The 16,998-nt window shown below is 35.4% G+C and overlaps 1 protein-coding gene across 4 annotated transcripts in view; it reads right to left on the reverse strand.

Moving 5' to 3' along the window:
- Ald1 (fructose-bisphosphate aldolase) overlaps positions 1-15,446 on the reverse strand; it is a 39,064-nt gene extending 23,618 nt beyond the window's left edge. For 3 of the 4 annotated variants that reach the window (XM_089103384.1, XM_089103387.1, XM_089103386.1), the window contains exons 1-2: positions 9,860-9,981; positions 5,279-5,469 (exon numbers count right to left, since the gene is read on the reverse strand). In XM_089103384.1, the coding sequence (XP_088959510.1) occupies positions 5,279-5,461 (183 nt within the window). In that variant the 5' untranslated portion in view covers positions 5,462-5,469; positions 9,860-9,981. Of the gene's footprint in view, positions 1-5,278; positions 5,470-9,859; positions 9,982-15,298 lie in introns of those variants that run through there. The other variant, XM_089103385.1, reaches the window with a different exon arrangement.
- Positions 15,447-16,998: the final 1,552 nt, after the last annotated feature.

A 16,998-nucleotide genomic window follows, 5' to 3' on the forward strand; every position in this document is an offset into this window, starting at 1 on the left:
TACAACAAAATCCACCTGTCCCACCTAAAAGGCATATGGGGGCATTTTTAAACTTTTAAGATTATTGCCAAAAACTGCCTGCTTCGCTTTTCTTAAAGAACAATCCGTAGGACAATGTACGCTCAATTACACTTTGATCCACCTTATCTACATTCCCGTGTTGACCTTCTATCTGAGAACAGCTTAGCAAACAGTTTTTGGCAATTATATCAGAAGCGTAAAAATGAGATTTGACCTTCAGCAAAACAATAACGAACTGTTTTTCCAAGTTCCCCATCAAAATATATATTTTTCAGTTTCCCAGCACAATTTTTCCTATCACGTTCTACAGTTGTCCTATAAATTGTCATTTATATGATTTTGACGAATTCAACCCTCCCCAAAATAAACTTACTCCTACGTACCTAAAATCCTTTGCGATATTTAAGACCATGGTGAGGGGCGGAGCCAAAAATCCAACCCCAAAGGGGTATAGCTCATTATGATGTAGGAGACCCAGCTAGAGATGTCTGTCTAAAACTTTTATTTTCACGAACATACATTTAATATCTTTTGTATTTCGGGGGGGGGGGGTAATTTGGATCCCCTCCGCCACTCCGACTACATCATCAAAAATAGTATATTAAAGTATCTTCTTAGTGGGGGGGGGGTCTTTGTTCTTCAATAATTTCAAGATTTGTACACATTGATTATAGGTTTTTAGGCTTTTTTTTTAGGTTTTTTCTAAATCATTCCCTTCCTATCCCTCACCAAATAAATTTACACGCACGCGTATATTAGGGAGCTTCTTACCAATGGTGTTTTTCTAACTTGGTTAAATCCAAAGAAACAGGATTCCCCCTTGTCCATCTTGCTTTTACTACTATATCATTGTTGTTTTCCATCCAAATAATTGCTTTCAACTTATTATTTTTCGACACATCTTGTTAGAGAAATTTTGCTTAGATTTCAGGCCTTTTCTTTAATCTTCTTACTCTGTTCTTTTTCTTAAAAATGGGTATTGTGTTTCTTTTTTATATGCATTATTTTTAGTAAAATAGAAAATAAAAATTTGGACCATATTTGTATAAATTGTTGAGCCATGATTTTTCTGGGTAAGTTTTCATTAGCTCGTGGGAGGATGTAAAGAGGGAGACTTTGAATAGATTAGGATGGAGGAGGAGCGTGCGTAGCTGTGTTGGCCTCAGGTGGCTTGGTGCTGCAGTGAGTTGTTAGTCGTAGTAGTAGTATTAGCTCGTTCAATAGGTTTAATTATGATTTAGCCAGTTGTAGAGCCCATCGGACGAAAGGCAGAGAAAAGAAAAAGAAACGGGAATTTAATATAATATTTTTGGCCTTTTTTGTGAAGACCTAACAATTAATTACCAATGTTAATTTACGAAATATTACCAATATTTTGGTGAAGTAGTTTTGTTTTAATGAAATCAGAGGGCACATTATTTTTTTTTTAATTTGTAAGCATAATATTTTTATATAATTTTTTCACTTTTTATCTCACAAAAGAGTATACCCTTTAGTTTTTTTCTCGTTTATCCGTGTCGTCCGAAAGACTGTGTTGACTAGTAAATATAAGAATATCAATAGTTAATGTGATAATTCTTCACATTTTCTTCTTTTTATCTCGTTGCTTGTTACCTTGCTGCTGCTAGGTCCCATGGAACGATTTAAGGATTTGGCTTCACTAACATCATTACAAAAATAGCTCGAGATTGTTCCAGAAACTTGTGTTTTTTATTGTTCTTGGAATCACAAGGGTATTGTTTATACTCCTGTCGCATTTGATATTCAAATAACTTTTAAGTGCAATCACGATCAGCATAATGTTAACGATTTGTACAAATCTTATGCGCGAGTCAAAACACAGTCAAATCATATTCGTCAAAAACCCAAGATATATAAATGTTGTGGTTTTTCCTGATTTTAACGTCAAATTTGTACTATATAAGCGGAAATTGAAATAAAACAAAAAGAAGTTTACTTACTTATATGCGGGGTTTAGTATAAAAAAGAAAAACAAAAAAAAGAGAGAAAAAGAACACAAAAAAGCAATGCAACAAAACAATATAAAATACAAGAATAATGGGTTTCCAACTATGGTCCATCAATACAGAGCCGTTCCTAGGGTTGGTGGTGCACGGGGCAAAATTAATTACAACGCCCCCCCCCCCCTGCCGACGCAAATATAAGCAAACATAGCCGAATCAAAGTGAAAAAATAGATCAAAATGGGTAATTCTCCGGCCGCGGTGTCCCCCAGGCTAGTGCGCGGATTAACTACCCCGGTTGCCCACCGCTCCCTAGAAACGCCTCTGCATCAATACTATGTCTGCCTCTATTTTGGATTGTAAGATTTAGCATTCAGATATGAACACTGCTGTTCGAGTCTCCATATTTTTTATTTCTAAAATGTATTCCTTGAATCTTTACTCTGAATCTTTAATCATGAAATTTACTTCTAAAAGTTTGCTCCAAAAACATTGCTCCACACACCAAAATTATGGACGGGATATATTATCGGTGATGTAATCGTCCGCAATATTAAGTTTAGCCCTAAGAGTGACTTTAATATTTCTTGGGTAAAATATAATCAGACTTAAGGCATACTCAAACGATTCCATAACACGCGCAATTTAACTTAAGAATGTAAAACGCCCCATTACCGGTCAGTTAAAAAGTCAAAGAATTAGAAACTGACACTCGTTGCATTCTCGGCCATAAGAACCTTGCGGGAGGATATATTTTTGTCGTTTACTATTGTTTTCTATTTATATGAATATATATATGTATCTAGGCTATCAATTAAACCATTGCGGTATGCATGCGCAAGGCCAAGTCCCAGTGAGACTTTGCTAACACCGGGAACTACCTAGCCCTAATTTAGCCAATCAGAAAATTCCAGGAAAATATGCTTGGCACGAATTAATACTAGCTAAATCTTGGTACTAGTAGTTTCATTGTGAATTGACCTTCAGCCAGTGAAACCACCGTTATACTTGCCAATTCCATTAATCTATCTTATTAAACGAGCAATAATTGCATACATATCTGTATTTTTTTCCACGAGAACGCCACAATAATTGTTGCGAAGTGGCATGCTACCATTTCCCGGAGGGAAAAAATGATCCACATAGGTCGTGATTTTGGACAAAGTTGCTTCCCCTCCTAGTCTCCTTTATGTCTTTTATATAAATCGCCAGCTGACTGAAACTAGAGATCCATTAGTGTCAAAATGCTTGATTATAAGTAGGAGGAACTTCAATTCAAAATTGATTTGTTGATAAATCAATTGATTTTGAGCTTTTAGAAAGATACTTCTGTTTCATAGCTGTTAAGTGAGTCTGGATTCTTAATGGCTTCACATTAAATACTAAGTATTGGGGCGGAAAATTTACAATAATAACTGGTATATGAGGGAATTAATTTTCGATCTGTAGTTCTTGTTTGTTTAATAGTATTGTTCATAACAGCATAATAGTTCGTTTTCCGATGTGAAAAAAAAGAATCTAGACTTAGGAAAAGACTTAGGAAAAACTGTTTACAGCCTTAACTAATTTTGGAAAAAAATTTTTAATATGGACGCCCTAAATATCCAGACGTCCAACCCTAATGGTTTCACTTTTTATAGCGGATAAAATCAAATGAAATTAATGTTGCTTCGCGAAAGAAATTTTAAAAATCATCTCTTTTCATTGAGCGAAGCTCATTAGTACTTGTATTTTAAACACAATTTAAGTGACAAGGATGGCTTAAAGGTATTTCCAGGAACTTGAATTCGTTCCCGTCTTACAAAATCACAAGGGTATCTCCATATTCAGTATTTCTGTCAAATTTAGAATTCAACAGATTCATTTTTAGCTATAATTTGGATTAGCACAATTTTAAGACAGATTTTATAGTCAATGATGCCATTGCTTGTATTTTAATAAGAGATTAATATGCTTCCAGGAACTCGAATTCAATTTCAGACGAAAAACCGAAAAAGTCATTTTTTAATGAAAATACCCAAGAAAGGTTTCAGTTCAAAATTTGGATATCAGCGGTGTTTATTGGGGAGGAGTGGACTAGACCCAAAGATTTCCGTCACCCATCTAGATTTTGAAAATACATTGAAGTTCCTCCCCTAATTTAGTGAGTTGACACTATTGTGTCCTATTTTTTTTTTCTCCCTAACGATTTGCTTTATAAAAGTAAGGGCTTGTTTACAGGAATCAGCCAGATATTAAAAGTACCATAAAAAAACGAGGTCTATTACTTGCTGAATTATTTTATTCTGAAGGTCTTTATGAGTAATAAACCTACCTTAACCAGTTTGAGTTAAGTAAACCAGTTTAGCCGAGTGGTTGGAGCCCCGGACTTGAAATCCTGAGGTCAGGAGTTCAAGCCCTGGTGTCGCTGGTTATTTGGTTTGGAACGGGGGTCAGTGGTGTGACCCTGTAAGCTCGGCCATAGTTAATCCAGCTCGAAGTGGGTACCTGGAGAAATCTGGAGGAAAAACACGGGAAGTGACGGGTGATTTGCCCCCAACCACGCACTGCACTCCCGGTCGAAGGCATCGAATCAGGAGATCGGTACCTGCGCAAGACACACCCTTGGTCAGCATGCGAAAAAGTTTAAAGTTTTTTTAACCAGTTTAAGCTAAACTCGTTTAAGTTAAAAGCATATCAAAATAAAAACATACCCCTCTCGAACGCACTGTGGATCTATTTATGCCTGAAAACTGCAATTTTCCAAGATTTTTCTTTTAACTGTTTCAAAATTGTAGTTATTATGGGGGTATCATATTTGTCAGTGTTGCGACGTTAAATCGTGCAAATAAACAAGTTAAGTAGTAAGCTAAATTTGACAACGCTTACACCTTCAAAAGGAAAGCTACACCTTCTTGGACTATTTGGTGCCAGATGTTTTCAGTTATTTTTGTCGAATTTTCACCCACCTTTCTTCTTTGTAAGTTGTCGTACACAATTGCAAAAAACTACGTAACTCCATATTGTGAAGGGTCTTTTCCATTAAAAATTGGAATTATATTTTTTTCAATTTCTTGGGACAAAAATTAGTTTCCGTTTGATCAGAGTGGGGGTCGTTCTCATTAAAAATAGGATGTTTTTCAATAAAAAAATTGTTTCTGGTTCCTTGAAATTAATGATACGTTCCTGAAAAAGGCTGTGTCTCTCACTCAGACTGCCTGTCTTGGCTTTTTCTTCAATTAGTCATGGATTGATGGAACCTACCACTTGGTGTACATCTTGTAGCATCTTCTAAAACTTTATTAAAAAAAATACCTGTCTGTATTTCCGTCTGTTGTCTTCAGTGTTTTCAGTACTAATGTCTGCGAATCGCTTTCCAATGGTAGCGGTTGACTCATCAGCGGCCAAAATACCTTTACCAGGAGCAACAATGGCGTTGGCAATCCTCTTCAATTCTTCTTGGAGTTCAGGGGGTGGATAGTTGAAGTAGGTAGTCATAGTTTAATCTAGAAGATGACAAAAAATTTGAAAGCTGCGCAGAGCCAAAAGGGCACAATGCCCTATTTTAAGAAATGATATTTTTAAGCTCAATGTCAAAAGCTAAGAACTTTGTACACTAAAACATCAATTACCACTATATTAAGTGTTCTTAATATATCACTTTTCGGGCTAGAAAAAAATCTTGCGTTCGACAATTCTCTACAGTGGTTTGGGCTCGAGTTCATTAGAAGATAAGGCCTATTCACAATGAGATTTCACTAATACCGTGATTTAACTAGTGCTAATTTGAGCCAATTAGAATTTTTCATAAAATTTTTCAACCAATCAGAAAATATTTTCGAAAAATCGAATTGGCTAGCTAATTTCCGTGTCAATAAAATCTCATTGCAAATGGATTTATAGTAAGCCAAAGCTATAAAACAAAAAATAAATGTACATAGGAACCTCAACCATCTCTGGTTCTTAATCTTACTAGGTTGCTAGCTACCGCTGCAACCCGGATGTAATTTTAATGACAAGCGGAGTCTAGTAATAAAGGTCCTTGATTAGCTATTCCTAAGAGGGGAGGCCACTCACATGGCTATTATGGGGAAAAGTCTAATAAGTTGCGCAATTCACGAACATTTAGAGGGGGAATCTATTTTCTGAAGTCTAAGGGGGAGCAATTTTTGACATTTTTTCAACTTTTTCTATGAATTACCAAAAATAGCCATTTTTCAATAGAAATTCCCTAGAAAATATATTTTCAAAATATAAGGGGGTAAGCAACCTCCCCTGATCCCTCCCCCAAATTGATGCCACTGAGCCTACTATTTCTCTGTGTGCAATAATTGTTAATGCAAACCAAACTGAAGAAAAACATCCAACTTTACTCTTTCTGACAAGTCAAAATTTTACACATTAAATAAAAATTATAAATCAATACTGAATAATGTGAATAATGCAAAAAACTGTGGTTGGTGGAAAAACCTATGGTTGCATTTTGAAAAAAAAAATTCGTGAAAAAATTAAAATATGAATAGAAATAAAAAATAAAACATACATAAAAAATAAAATACAATAAAAATATATGAAATAAAAACAATAAAAAAAATTAAATATTATCTGAAAAATATAGCATTTCATTAGTCTTTTGGGTAAAAATGTGCAGTTTTACTCTTCGTCGCTAACCATACTGAAGATAAATGAACTACGGAGGCCAAATTTATTCCGTCAATGATTAAATAAAAATATGCTTAAAATATGTAGAAGTAATTGAGAAACTCCCTTTTAATATCAACAATGCCCAAGTATTCTACCAACTAAACGATGGAATAAAATCACATACGAAAATCACCTCCAAAAGGTAATTTTTTTCTAGCCAATCAAAAAATTCCATGGCTTGAAATCGTTGCCCCTTTGACCCTTGACCGCAGAATACGACCGTCTGCCATCTCCTTACGCCAGGGAGAGCTGCAAATATTTGGTCCTAATTCCAGTACAAGTAACTAAATTAGGTTATAACAAAACAGCTATAATAGCTGGTTTTACGAATTTGAGTCCCCCGAATTTGTCCAATATCATGTTTTTCAAAGTCAGCTCAGAAGTCTCCAAAATGTTCGAGAAACAAGGAAAAACTTTGGATCCATATCTGATCTCGTTTTTATCAAACAGTTCGTGGGAACGAACTGTAAGTAAGGAGCGACCCGGCTCAATGGTAACCAGAACTCTAGAAAACGGGATTTTGATACCAATAGATACATCAAAAGAATCAGATTTTACTGCTGATTTCAAATATATAAGTTCCATCAAGTTTAGTCCTACCCATCAAAAGTTACACGTCAGAGAAAATTTGGATGATTTTCGAGAAAAGGGGGAAAGACCCCCTAAAGGTTATAGAACCTTAATGAAAATCACACCATCATATTCAGCGTATCAGAGAACCCTACTGTAGAGGGTTCAAGCTCGTATCTACAAAAATGTGGAATTTTGCATTTTTTGCCAGAAGAAAGATCACGGTTAGATGCGTGTTTATTTGCTGTTTTTTTCTTTCCCCAGGGGTGATCGTATCGACCCAATGGTCCTAGAATATCGTGGGAGGACTCATTGTAACGGAACTTAAAAGTTCTAGTGCCCTTTTAAAGTGACCAAAAAAAATGGAGGGCAACTAGGCCCCCTCCCACGCTCATTTTTTTCCCAAAGTCACCCGATCAAAATTTTGAGATAGCCATTTTGTTCAGCATGGTCGATCAGAAATTAAATATAAAAAAAAACAAGTTTTTCAACTGAAAGTAAGCAGCAACATCAGAACTTAAAACGAACAGAAAATATTACGGATATGATTGGGTTCACCCCCTAGTCAATACATCGCTCTTTAAGCCAAATTTTTTTTAGTACTTTCATAAGAGCTATTTATTCTAATTACCGGCCTTTTTGATTAAGCGGTCATTTTTAAAGAATTGAAACAAAATTCAAACTTTAGCTTAAAGAGCAAGGTACTGACTAGGGGGTGAATCCCCTAATATACGTATTGAGAATATATGAATATAGAAGTTCGTTACGTAAGTTAATTCGTAAGTTACATATACTTATTACTAATAAAAACGTTAGTAAATACAATTAAACAAATTTCGAGAAAGCCATTTAACCAAATAAAAGTAAAATTAATTTGCAAATTTTGTTTTAATTATTCAAGGACAGTGAGCCAAAATCAAAACCTGCATTAATTCAAAAACGTTCAAAATTTAAATAAAAAAACAAGTTTTTTTTAACTGAAAGTAAGGAACGACATTAAAACTTAAAACGAACAGATATTATTCCGTATATGAAAGGGGCTGTCCCCTCCTCAACGCCTCGACTCACAACTTATTTTTTTTAACAATAAAAAACTTTAGCGTAAAAAGCGAGGCGTTGAGGAGGGGATAGCCCCTTTCATATACGGAATAATTTCTGTTCGTTTTAAGTTTTAACGTCGTTCCTTACTTTCAGTTAAAAAAAACTTGTTTTTTTTATTTAATTAGCTTAAAGCTCAAAACGGATTGACTTATCAACATTAGGCACAATAGAAGAAATTAACTACTGATAAAGTCACCAGATAAGAAATGTTTGAATGACAAAGGGCACGTGTTTCTTTCTTTTTCTTACCAAAAGAACGTTTATCAAGCCAACGCGTGCCTCTTGGGCACGTGTCGCTTTGTCATTGATATATTCAAGGGCACCAATATAAATGTCTCCAAGGAGGGACGAGACTACAACAAAAACTTTTTTCTACAAAAAAAAATTGGGGAACTAATGGTACTTTCGTATTATATGGGCCTATCTAAAAAGTCAAGTTTGGTTAATGCTAATGAAAGAAAATAAAATAGGATGACTATATAATAGTTTAGAAACAAATTTGGGCTATATATTTGCACATTAGGGGGGGGGGCAAAGCATTGCATGTATTAAATACGTAACCTAACCTAACGTAGGTACCTTTTTCCCCATCTAAACTCCAAAAAACCACAGTTTAATATCGTATACGCAATTAAAACCACGCTAGAGAAAGTATTTCTCTCAGTGGTGTCTTGAATCATCTTGTATCAAAACGGGTTTTTCAACGCCCGTTTGACTGTAACATCTCATCTCTTATATGACTTCTTTAGAGAGGCCCATATTATGCAAAAGTACCTAACCAATTCTCCAAATGTGGGGAAATGGCTCAATTTTTTTTTTTTTTTTTGCCAAACAAACATTTCAGGGGGAGGGATAAACCCCCTAAATTATAAACCCCCTCATTTAGGCTATATATTTGCACATTAGGGGGGGGGGGTGATTATATTGATATTTAAAACAAAAGTATTATATTTTCATCATGTTTTGGTATATTTCATTAGGATTAACATACCTTCACTTCTTGAGTGTTCTGAATAATACAGAAGTACCTCAAATCTAACTAATTAGTTGTGTCTATTTGTTTTCACGGTTCAACGTGGCAACACTGAAAGAAAATTCTGTCCTAAAAACTTCATAATTTGTAACAACCAAAACAAAGATCTTAGAAAATCGGTGCTGTCAGGTACGAGTAGACATAAAATGGGTCCAAGAGGGGGTACTTTATTATGATGTCCTTGGTACTTGAAGTCTTCTAAATCTCTAGGATTATCCATAAATGAAAAAAAAAAACACAAGAAAAGGCACGCTACCTGAGGTCAACTGACCCAGGGGGTAGGGGAGGTTGCTGCATCGCAAGATTATCCCAATGAGAAATTGATGAAATTAGTCTAGGAGTTCTCTTATTGGTTGGGTACTGTAGTTTTCATCTTGTAGGCGAATTCGTTTTCTCAAAATGGGTCATTTATAAGTCATGTAAGAAGTTTACTTTAAGTTTAGCAGTGAATTTTAGGTACTATAGACAAGAATAATAAAAATTAAAACCTTTGAACTAGAAACTAAAAACACTACTTTCAACAAGACTTATAGAAGGATACTGAAGGAAATGTTTCTAAGCTCACGGGACAGACATGCTTGGGCGCAGTTCCAAGGGATCTCTAATAACGATCGAAACTTTAAGGACATCCGAAGGGCAAAGAAAACGAAGACCTCAAAATAAAGTAAAACTGTACTGCTTGTCTTCTTATAAATAGCAAAATAAACTGAACTAGGCTATTTTGATAGATTTGTCTGTCAAAGGAGTAGTCAAGAAAAGGAGGGGTTTGGGGAGATGGTTCCAGAGTGAAGCAAATCTATTTAGTCCTTGTCCAATCAAGAGAAAACACCCTCACATTTTTGTCTTTTTACTTGGGGGGGGGGGTAGACTGTGAAGAAAGTCTAAATGGTCTTGTCTAATCAAAAGGAAATATCCTAAAAAACATTTCTTTTTCTTTAGGGGGGGGGGGTAGACACATAGAACCACTCACATCGATTTCATTTTCTGGGGAAAGAAACTGTTTGAAAATGTAGTTCTTCTTCCTTAGAGGGGGATATAATAAATACACAGATTAAAAATTAATGAGTGTCCGATTTTTTTCCAGAGGATAGGACACTTAGAAAATACATTTTATTTTTATGGGCTTAAATTTCTTCGATTTCTCAGGTATTACACAACCCCATAGCACAATTTATTTCCGTGCAATATCAAGAGTTTTGCGATCTAAACCTCGTAAAACATATTTTCGTAAAATTTAATTTTTCCGTACAATCAAGGTGCGGCCTAAAAGACGTACAGGTCACACTGCAAGGTCTTTCACAAGACTTGATTTCGAGAGGAGAGTGCAGATACAGTCAGACCAGCCAACAGCAGGCAACTGAATCAATTCAAGGAAATTTAAGGAGAAAATCGTGCAAAAAGTAAACTGAATTAATTGAAGAAAGTTTAAGGGGAAAATCGTACAAAAAGCAGGCAACTGAATTAATTGAAGGGAATTTAAGGAGAGAATCGTGCAAAACACAGGCAACTGAATTAACTGAAGGAAATTTAAGGGTGAAATCGTACAAAAAGCAGGCAACTGAATTAATTGAAGGGAAGCTAAGGGGAAAATTGTGCAAAAAGCAGGCAACTGAATTAATTGAAGGAAATTTAAGGGGAAAATTGTGCAAAAAGCAGGCAACTGAATTAACTGAAGGAAATTTAAGGGTGAAATCGTACAAAAAGCAGACAACTGCATTAATCGAAGGAAAGTTATGGGGGAAATCGTACAAAAAACAGGCAACTGAATTAACCGCAGGATATTTATGGGGAAGACCGTACAAAAAGCAGGCAACTGAATTAATTGATGGAAAATTAAGGGGAAAATCGTACTAAAAGCAGGCAACTGAATTAATTGAAGGAAGTTTAAGGGGAAAATCGTACAAAAAGCAGGCAACTGAATTAATTGAAGGAAATTTAAGGGGAAAATCGCATGAATTGGATATATTTCGGTAAGAAACAGTGTAAGTGTCCTGCAGAGGAGTTGAATAACTAACGAATCAATCAGCAGATACATATTCTGCAAAACAATGCCAGATGTATGAAAAGTGAACCAGAATAACCAGGTGTTTTTGCTTTGTCTAAAAATATTCCCAAGCAAGAGCGAAGAATATTTTCATTATCACTTATGGGCAAGGGCGTATCCAGGAATTTTTGTCTGGGGAGTATTATTTTTTACGGGTTGTTTTACACAAAAAACCTCCAAAATTCATCAAAAATATGTTTATATACGTTTTGTCACATTTTTAAGAGACGAACAATCTTTTTTGGAGGGAGAGTTAAACCCTTCAACTCCCTCCCCCCATACAGCCTTCCTTGTGGGATTTTTGTTTTTTAATACATTTTATTTGTGTTGAATTTCATATTAAAAAAGTTTTTGAGAGATTTTGTCCGGCCTTCAGTTACAGCAATTCAAAAGATGGTATGTCTTTAGACACCGAAGGTGGTCAGGAGGTCTTCAGAACCAAAAAAGATATCAATCAATACTGCAGTTAAAATATATTACAATTGATTGCAATTGACTTCCATCACATATATCCAATGAAAACCATTCTCTTTCAAAAAGAATGGTTTTTAATATCATTTGCAATCGATTGCACAAAGCTGTATTGAAAGTGGGGCACGTCTGCCCAGTTTGGGCTTTCATCTCAGTTTAATAACAATGTCACAACTCCTTTTGAGTCATAACAGTAACCTTGTATAACTATGACTTAAAAAGTTTTTTTTTAAACAGAAAATAAGGAGCAACATTAAAACTTAGAACTATCAGAAATTCCGTATATAAGGGGGACTGTCCCTCGCTCTTTCCGCTAAAATCTTAAGAAAAATACTCTTAAAATCTGTAAAATTTTTAATCTTTAAATTCTTTTTAAAAAATACTTATCCTTCAAGTTCAACGGCCCTTGCGTTTCATGATTCGTTCATGTAGTAATTTTTACGTTCAATAGTAAATTCAACAAAGTCAAACTTTAGCGTAAATAGCGAGAAATGAGGAAGGGGCAGAGTCGCTCATGTACAGAATAATTTTTGTTCGTTTTAAGTTTTAATGTTGCTCCTTATTCAGTTGAAAAATTTTTTGTTTTTTTAATTTAATTTCTTAACGTTTTTTTTAAATTATGCCGGGAAATCCCCTCTCCACCCGTGTAAAATTTCTCCTGGAAAATGCCCAACGCGAACTTTCGTCCACAGGGAGCTAAGCCACATGGAAAATCCTCTGCAGAATTTCCCTCCGGAAGATTTCCGTATATTTCCCCAATAGTAAATGCTTTATGTAAGCAATGGGCAATCTGCATAACTTACAACCCTTTCTCCTGTGGCTGTGGGGTGGGGGTCATGTCATCCCCAGAGGCGTAGTTAGTGGACCATTTAACTATGCTGAATCAAATGACAAAAGGTCAAATCAATCTTAAAATTTTGATCGGGTTTCTTTGGGAAAAAGGGGGCGTGTGAGGGGGCTAGTTGCCCTCTAAACCGGAAAAAATCGTAAAGAAGAGGAAACGAGGATAATAACAGCCATTGAAAAATAGAAGAGAACTATGCAAACATTTCTGTCGATACTATTTTTCGACCGTCTTCCGTGCAGAATGATAAAAAAAAATATATAGATATAAAGGAGGCCCTAGACGGTCAATCATTTTGATCAAGTTTCCGTCAATCGATTGACGTGTGCTTCAATCTACCCTTCAATCTCGATCACAGCTTATCTAACACATTGTTTTTGGTCAAAATGATTGAATCATTCAAACTTTCTATCAATCACCGTGAAAGCTTGACTCAAGCGTCAAACAGGTTCCTAGACGGTCAATCATGCTCGAGTCAATCGATTGACGGAATTTTTGGATCAAAATGATTGACCGTCTAGGGGCCTCCTTAAGTCCAAAGGATAATATAAAAACCAAACCTTAAAACAAACACTAAAACTAAAATAGGAAAGGCCCTTTCCAAGTAACAAAGTGTGCTGAAACAAAGACAATATCCCAGGTAGAAATATGGTATTTTTTTAGAGGATTTTAAAGGCCAGGTTGGTAGAAATAGGGGTACCATTGGTAGAAAAATAGGGATAATTGGTAGAAATTGAGATATCCTAGCCCAGGTAAATTTGGCTTAGGAAAAGAAAATAGTAGCGGTTATAGTCTGCTGTAATTTTAAAGCTCTGACAATCTAGTTACAAAAAATACAATATTTAGTCATCAAATGGGCCATAAGTTAATGTGGCACGCACATGATGGTAAGACGGCTAATCTTATTGAATACGCTATTGTAAATCCAAGACTGGCAGCCCTGATGCAAGATACAAGGGTATATAGGAGTGCTGTTATTGATGTTAAAAATAAGGATCATCAAGTAGTCCTAGGGTTAATGAAATCTATGAAGGGTAACTAACTTCTGGGAAGTTATGACACGTTGGTAGGCGCAGGATGAGAATATGAAAGAAATTATCCAGTAGCAATTGAAAATTAAGCTAGAGTATAAATTGAACAATCTAGAAGATGGAAGGAGCCATTTTAGGAAAATAGTTTGTGAAATAACAGATAGCGTCTTAGGGAGGAAAGTATAAAAAAACAGCTATGAATATTGGTAAAAATACTTTGTTTAGTGGGATGAAGAAGCGCTAGTACAAGTAGTATTTGAGTTATAGATCATATGAAAATAAAAGGACGGTAAAGAAAGTAGAGAAATAATTAAAATATAAGTTAAGGAGGTGCGAAGTGGGGGTCATGGACTAAATTACTGAAAATTTAGGAGTTGCGGCCAGACGACAATAGTAAAATATTTGGTAAAATTCTACTTTAGTTACTTTTACCTATATTGGAAAGGGGTAAGGTTAGGAAACTAAAATTTTAAGGGATGGGTCTAACGGCTAAAATAGGTCCTGGGACGGTATTTTAAAGTAATTATATCCACCCTGTTTTCTCCGCCCGGGTCCTTAAATGTAAATACATGACAGGTCTATAAATATTGAAATTTTTACAAAAAAACATTTACCATAATTTTCTGTTATCAGTTTTTTTTCCCATAGGTTTTGTTCTGTAAATGAACTTCCGTCTATTTGAGCTGTATTTTAAGCATTATCAATGTTAATTTTCAAAACTTAGGAAATGTATTTGCATATCTTTAAAACTCTATAAATCAGGATTGAGCAAAGTTGTAAAGCTGAAAACAATTTTTTTGGACTTCATTTTAAGCAGAAGATCTATATTACAAGGTTACACTTTTATAAGACACAGATTTTTAAAGGTCATCAAAGGTCAGGACCCTCTAGAGGGAAGAGTGGAGGTAGGTACTTCAAAATACCTTCCCGGGACATACTTTAGCCTGTAGGTCTATCCCTGAAAGTTTCAATTTCCTAACCAAACTCCTTCCCAAGATAGCCAAAAGTAGCTAAAATAGAATTTTACCAAATATTGTATTGGCATCTAAAAAACTGAGAGGGAACAGTCAATCTGTTTTCAAAATTTTGAAAAAAAAGCATTGATATGGCTTAAAATTCTACTCAAATAACAGGAATTGTATTTTCATAACTAAAGCCAGACGAAAAGAAACAGGCATAGGCCTGTCATGTAGGCAAATTTCAGGACCCTCTAGAGGGAGAAGGAGTGGAGGTAGGTACTTAAATACCTACCCGGGACAAAATTTAGCCTGTAGACGCATCCCTGAAAGTTCCATTTTCCTAACCTAACCCCTTTTGAAGATAGCCATAGTAGAATTTTACCGAAAGAGCGGCTCTCATGAGGGAATCATTAAAACTATCAAACTAGAAGAAAACATTGAAATTATAAATGAGTCCATCATGCGGAGCTGATTAACCGAATTAATCAGCTTTCAGAAAAAAATTATCGCAAAAGGCCCAAAGACTGCATTTTAACCTAACAATTGTCTCTAACAAAAAAAATAATAATAAAACTCACTTAAAATTTCCTTAGTCTTACTGCCAAATTTGTTGCAAAGTGACTAGAGAAAATTCTCTTGAAAGAGTTGATTTTCTTGTTTAGATCAATGCGCCAAGTCTATTTAGTGACGTTTGATAACGCTATCTCCTTCGACCGCCTGAAGGGTCAAACACTCAATGTCACCTGTTTACACCATAAGGTCACAATCAGTAAATGCAATTTTTATCTTTAAATATTTCCAGCACTGGTGCATTATATGGGCACTTTTAAAAAGTCAAGTTTGGTTAATGCTAATGAAATAAAATAGGATGAATATATAATAGTTTATAAACAAATTCGGGCTATATATTTACGCATTAAGAGGGGGGGGGGGGGTAAAGCATAGCATATATTAAGGGACGACTGGTGTCGACGCACAAAAAGCATACAATTCAACTTCGATAATAGGTGGCTTCGAAAATTAACGGGTTTTAAAAGTAATGACCTACATTTATTAAGGCAGTGTTTTTATGTCTCTCTGTAAAGGGTCGTTACTACGCTGGATAATTTCCGGGTTACCGATTCTGAATTTTTTTTTTCCAGAAAATTAAAAAGCAGAAACTACTTAATCTAGTGGCAAGAATTTGTAACATTTTAGCAAGAATCTAAAATTTAGCAAAGTCTTACAGATGACTAGTTGTCATCAAGAATGTGTGGTTTGACTAGTAAGAAAGGAGTAAGAAATGGTTGAAGTTTTCAAATGAATAGTTTAGAGCAAATGTTTCTATACAAAATGCCTTGTACCCTGACGGAAGAAAATAAAAAGAATGAGCCAGAGGTGATTTTAAATAAACTGGCAATTTTAAGAAATGAGATTATTTTGATTGAGGAAAATTTTATGCGCGGGGAGAAAATTTTCTGAGGGGGAACCATCTGAGGAGGGAATTAGCTGACACAATAAATACTTGAGTAACTAAAATAAACTTTCGTTAAAAACCTAATTTGAAACTTGATTTTTCATTAGGTTTGCCCAACTCGTTAAAAACTGAAACATTTTCTCAGAAGCAAGGCCGTATTGAGAGGTGTTTTAACCCCTCTGGTATTTTTCTCAGACTCGTAAAAACTCAACCAAAATATACATAAACAAATTTTTGATGTTTTTTTAGTCCCCCCCCCAAAAAAAAAAGAAAACCAGACAGACACTGTCTTGCTTAGAAGTCATGCAATCAATTTTATTTGCCCCTCGATCAGTGGCGTAATTTTGTCAAAATCCTGGGGGGGGGGCGTGGTGGTGGCAAAGTTGGAGCTAATTTTCCCAAATCAAATGAAAATGACAGTGAAAAGTGAGAAATGATCCATATACTACCATAAAGACAAAAATATACTAAAGAAAACTGCCTGTTTCTCTGGATACTTGTATTTTGCAGGCTTATCTTTGTGACAAAGCTAAAATTCAGCTGGGTGGGCAAACTGAGGTCTAGATGGGGGGGAGGGGCAAAATTGGGTCTAGAGGGACCAGTTGCCCCTCCTGTCCCATAGCAAATTATGCCCCTGCCTTCGATCCGTTAAGAAATGGCTCGCAGATTTTGGTAATTTACGGTACTTGTAAGCACCACAATTACTTTTTGAGCCTTGACTAAGTCCTGGGCTGTGTTTTCTTCTTTTGTGACAGAAGCAATTGTACTCCTTACGAAATCGCGCATCGTTCAATGCATGAAGGGGTTAGAAAATTCACAAAG

Source organism: Artemia sp. Qi Xiang Cuo, chromosome 17 (assembly GCF_049724085.1).
Source record: "Artemia sp. Qi Xiang Cuo chromosome 17, ASM4972408v1, whole genome shotgun sequence".
In the NCBI taxonomy this organism is placed as follows: Eukaryota; Metazoa; Arthropoda; class Branchiopoda; order Anostraca; family Artemiidae; genus Artemia; species Artemia sp. Qi Xiang Cuo.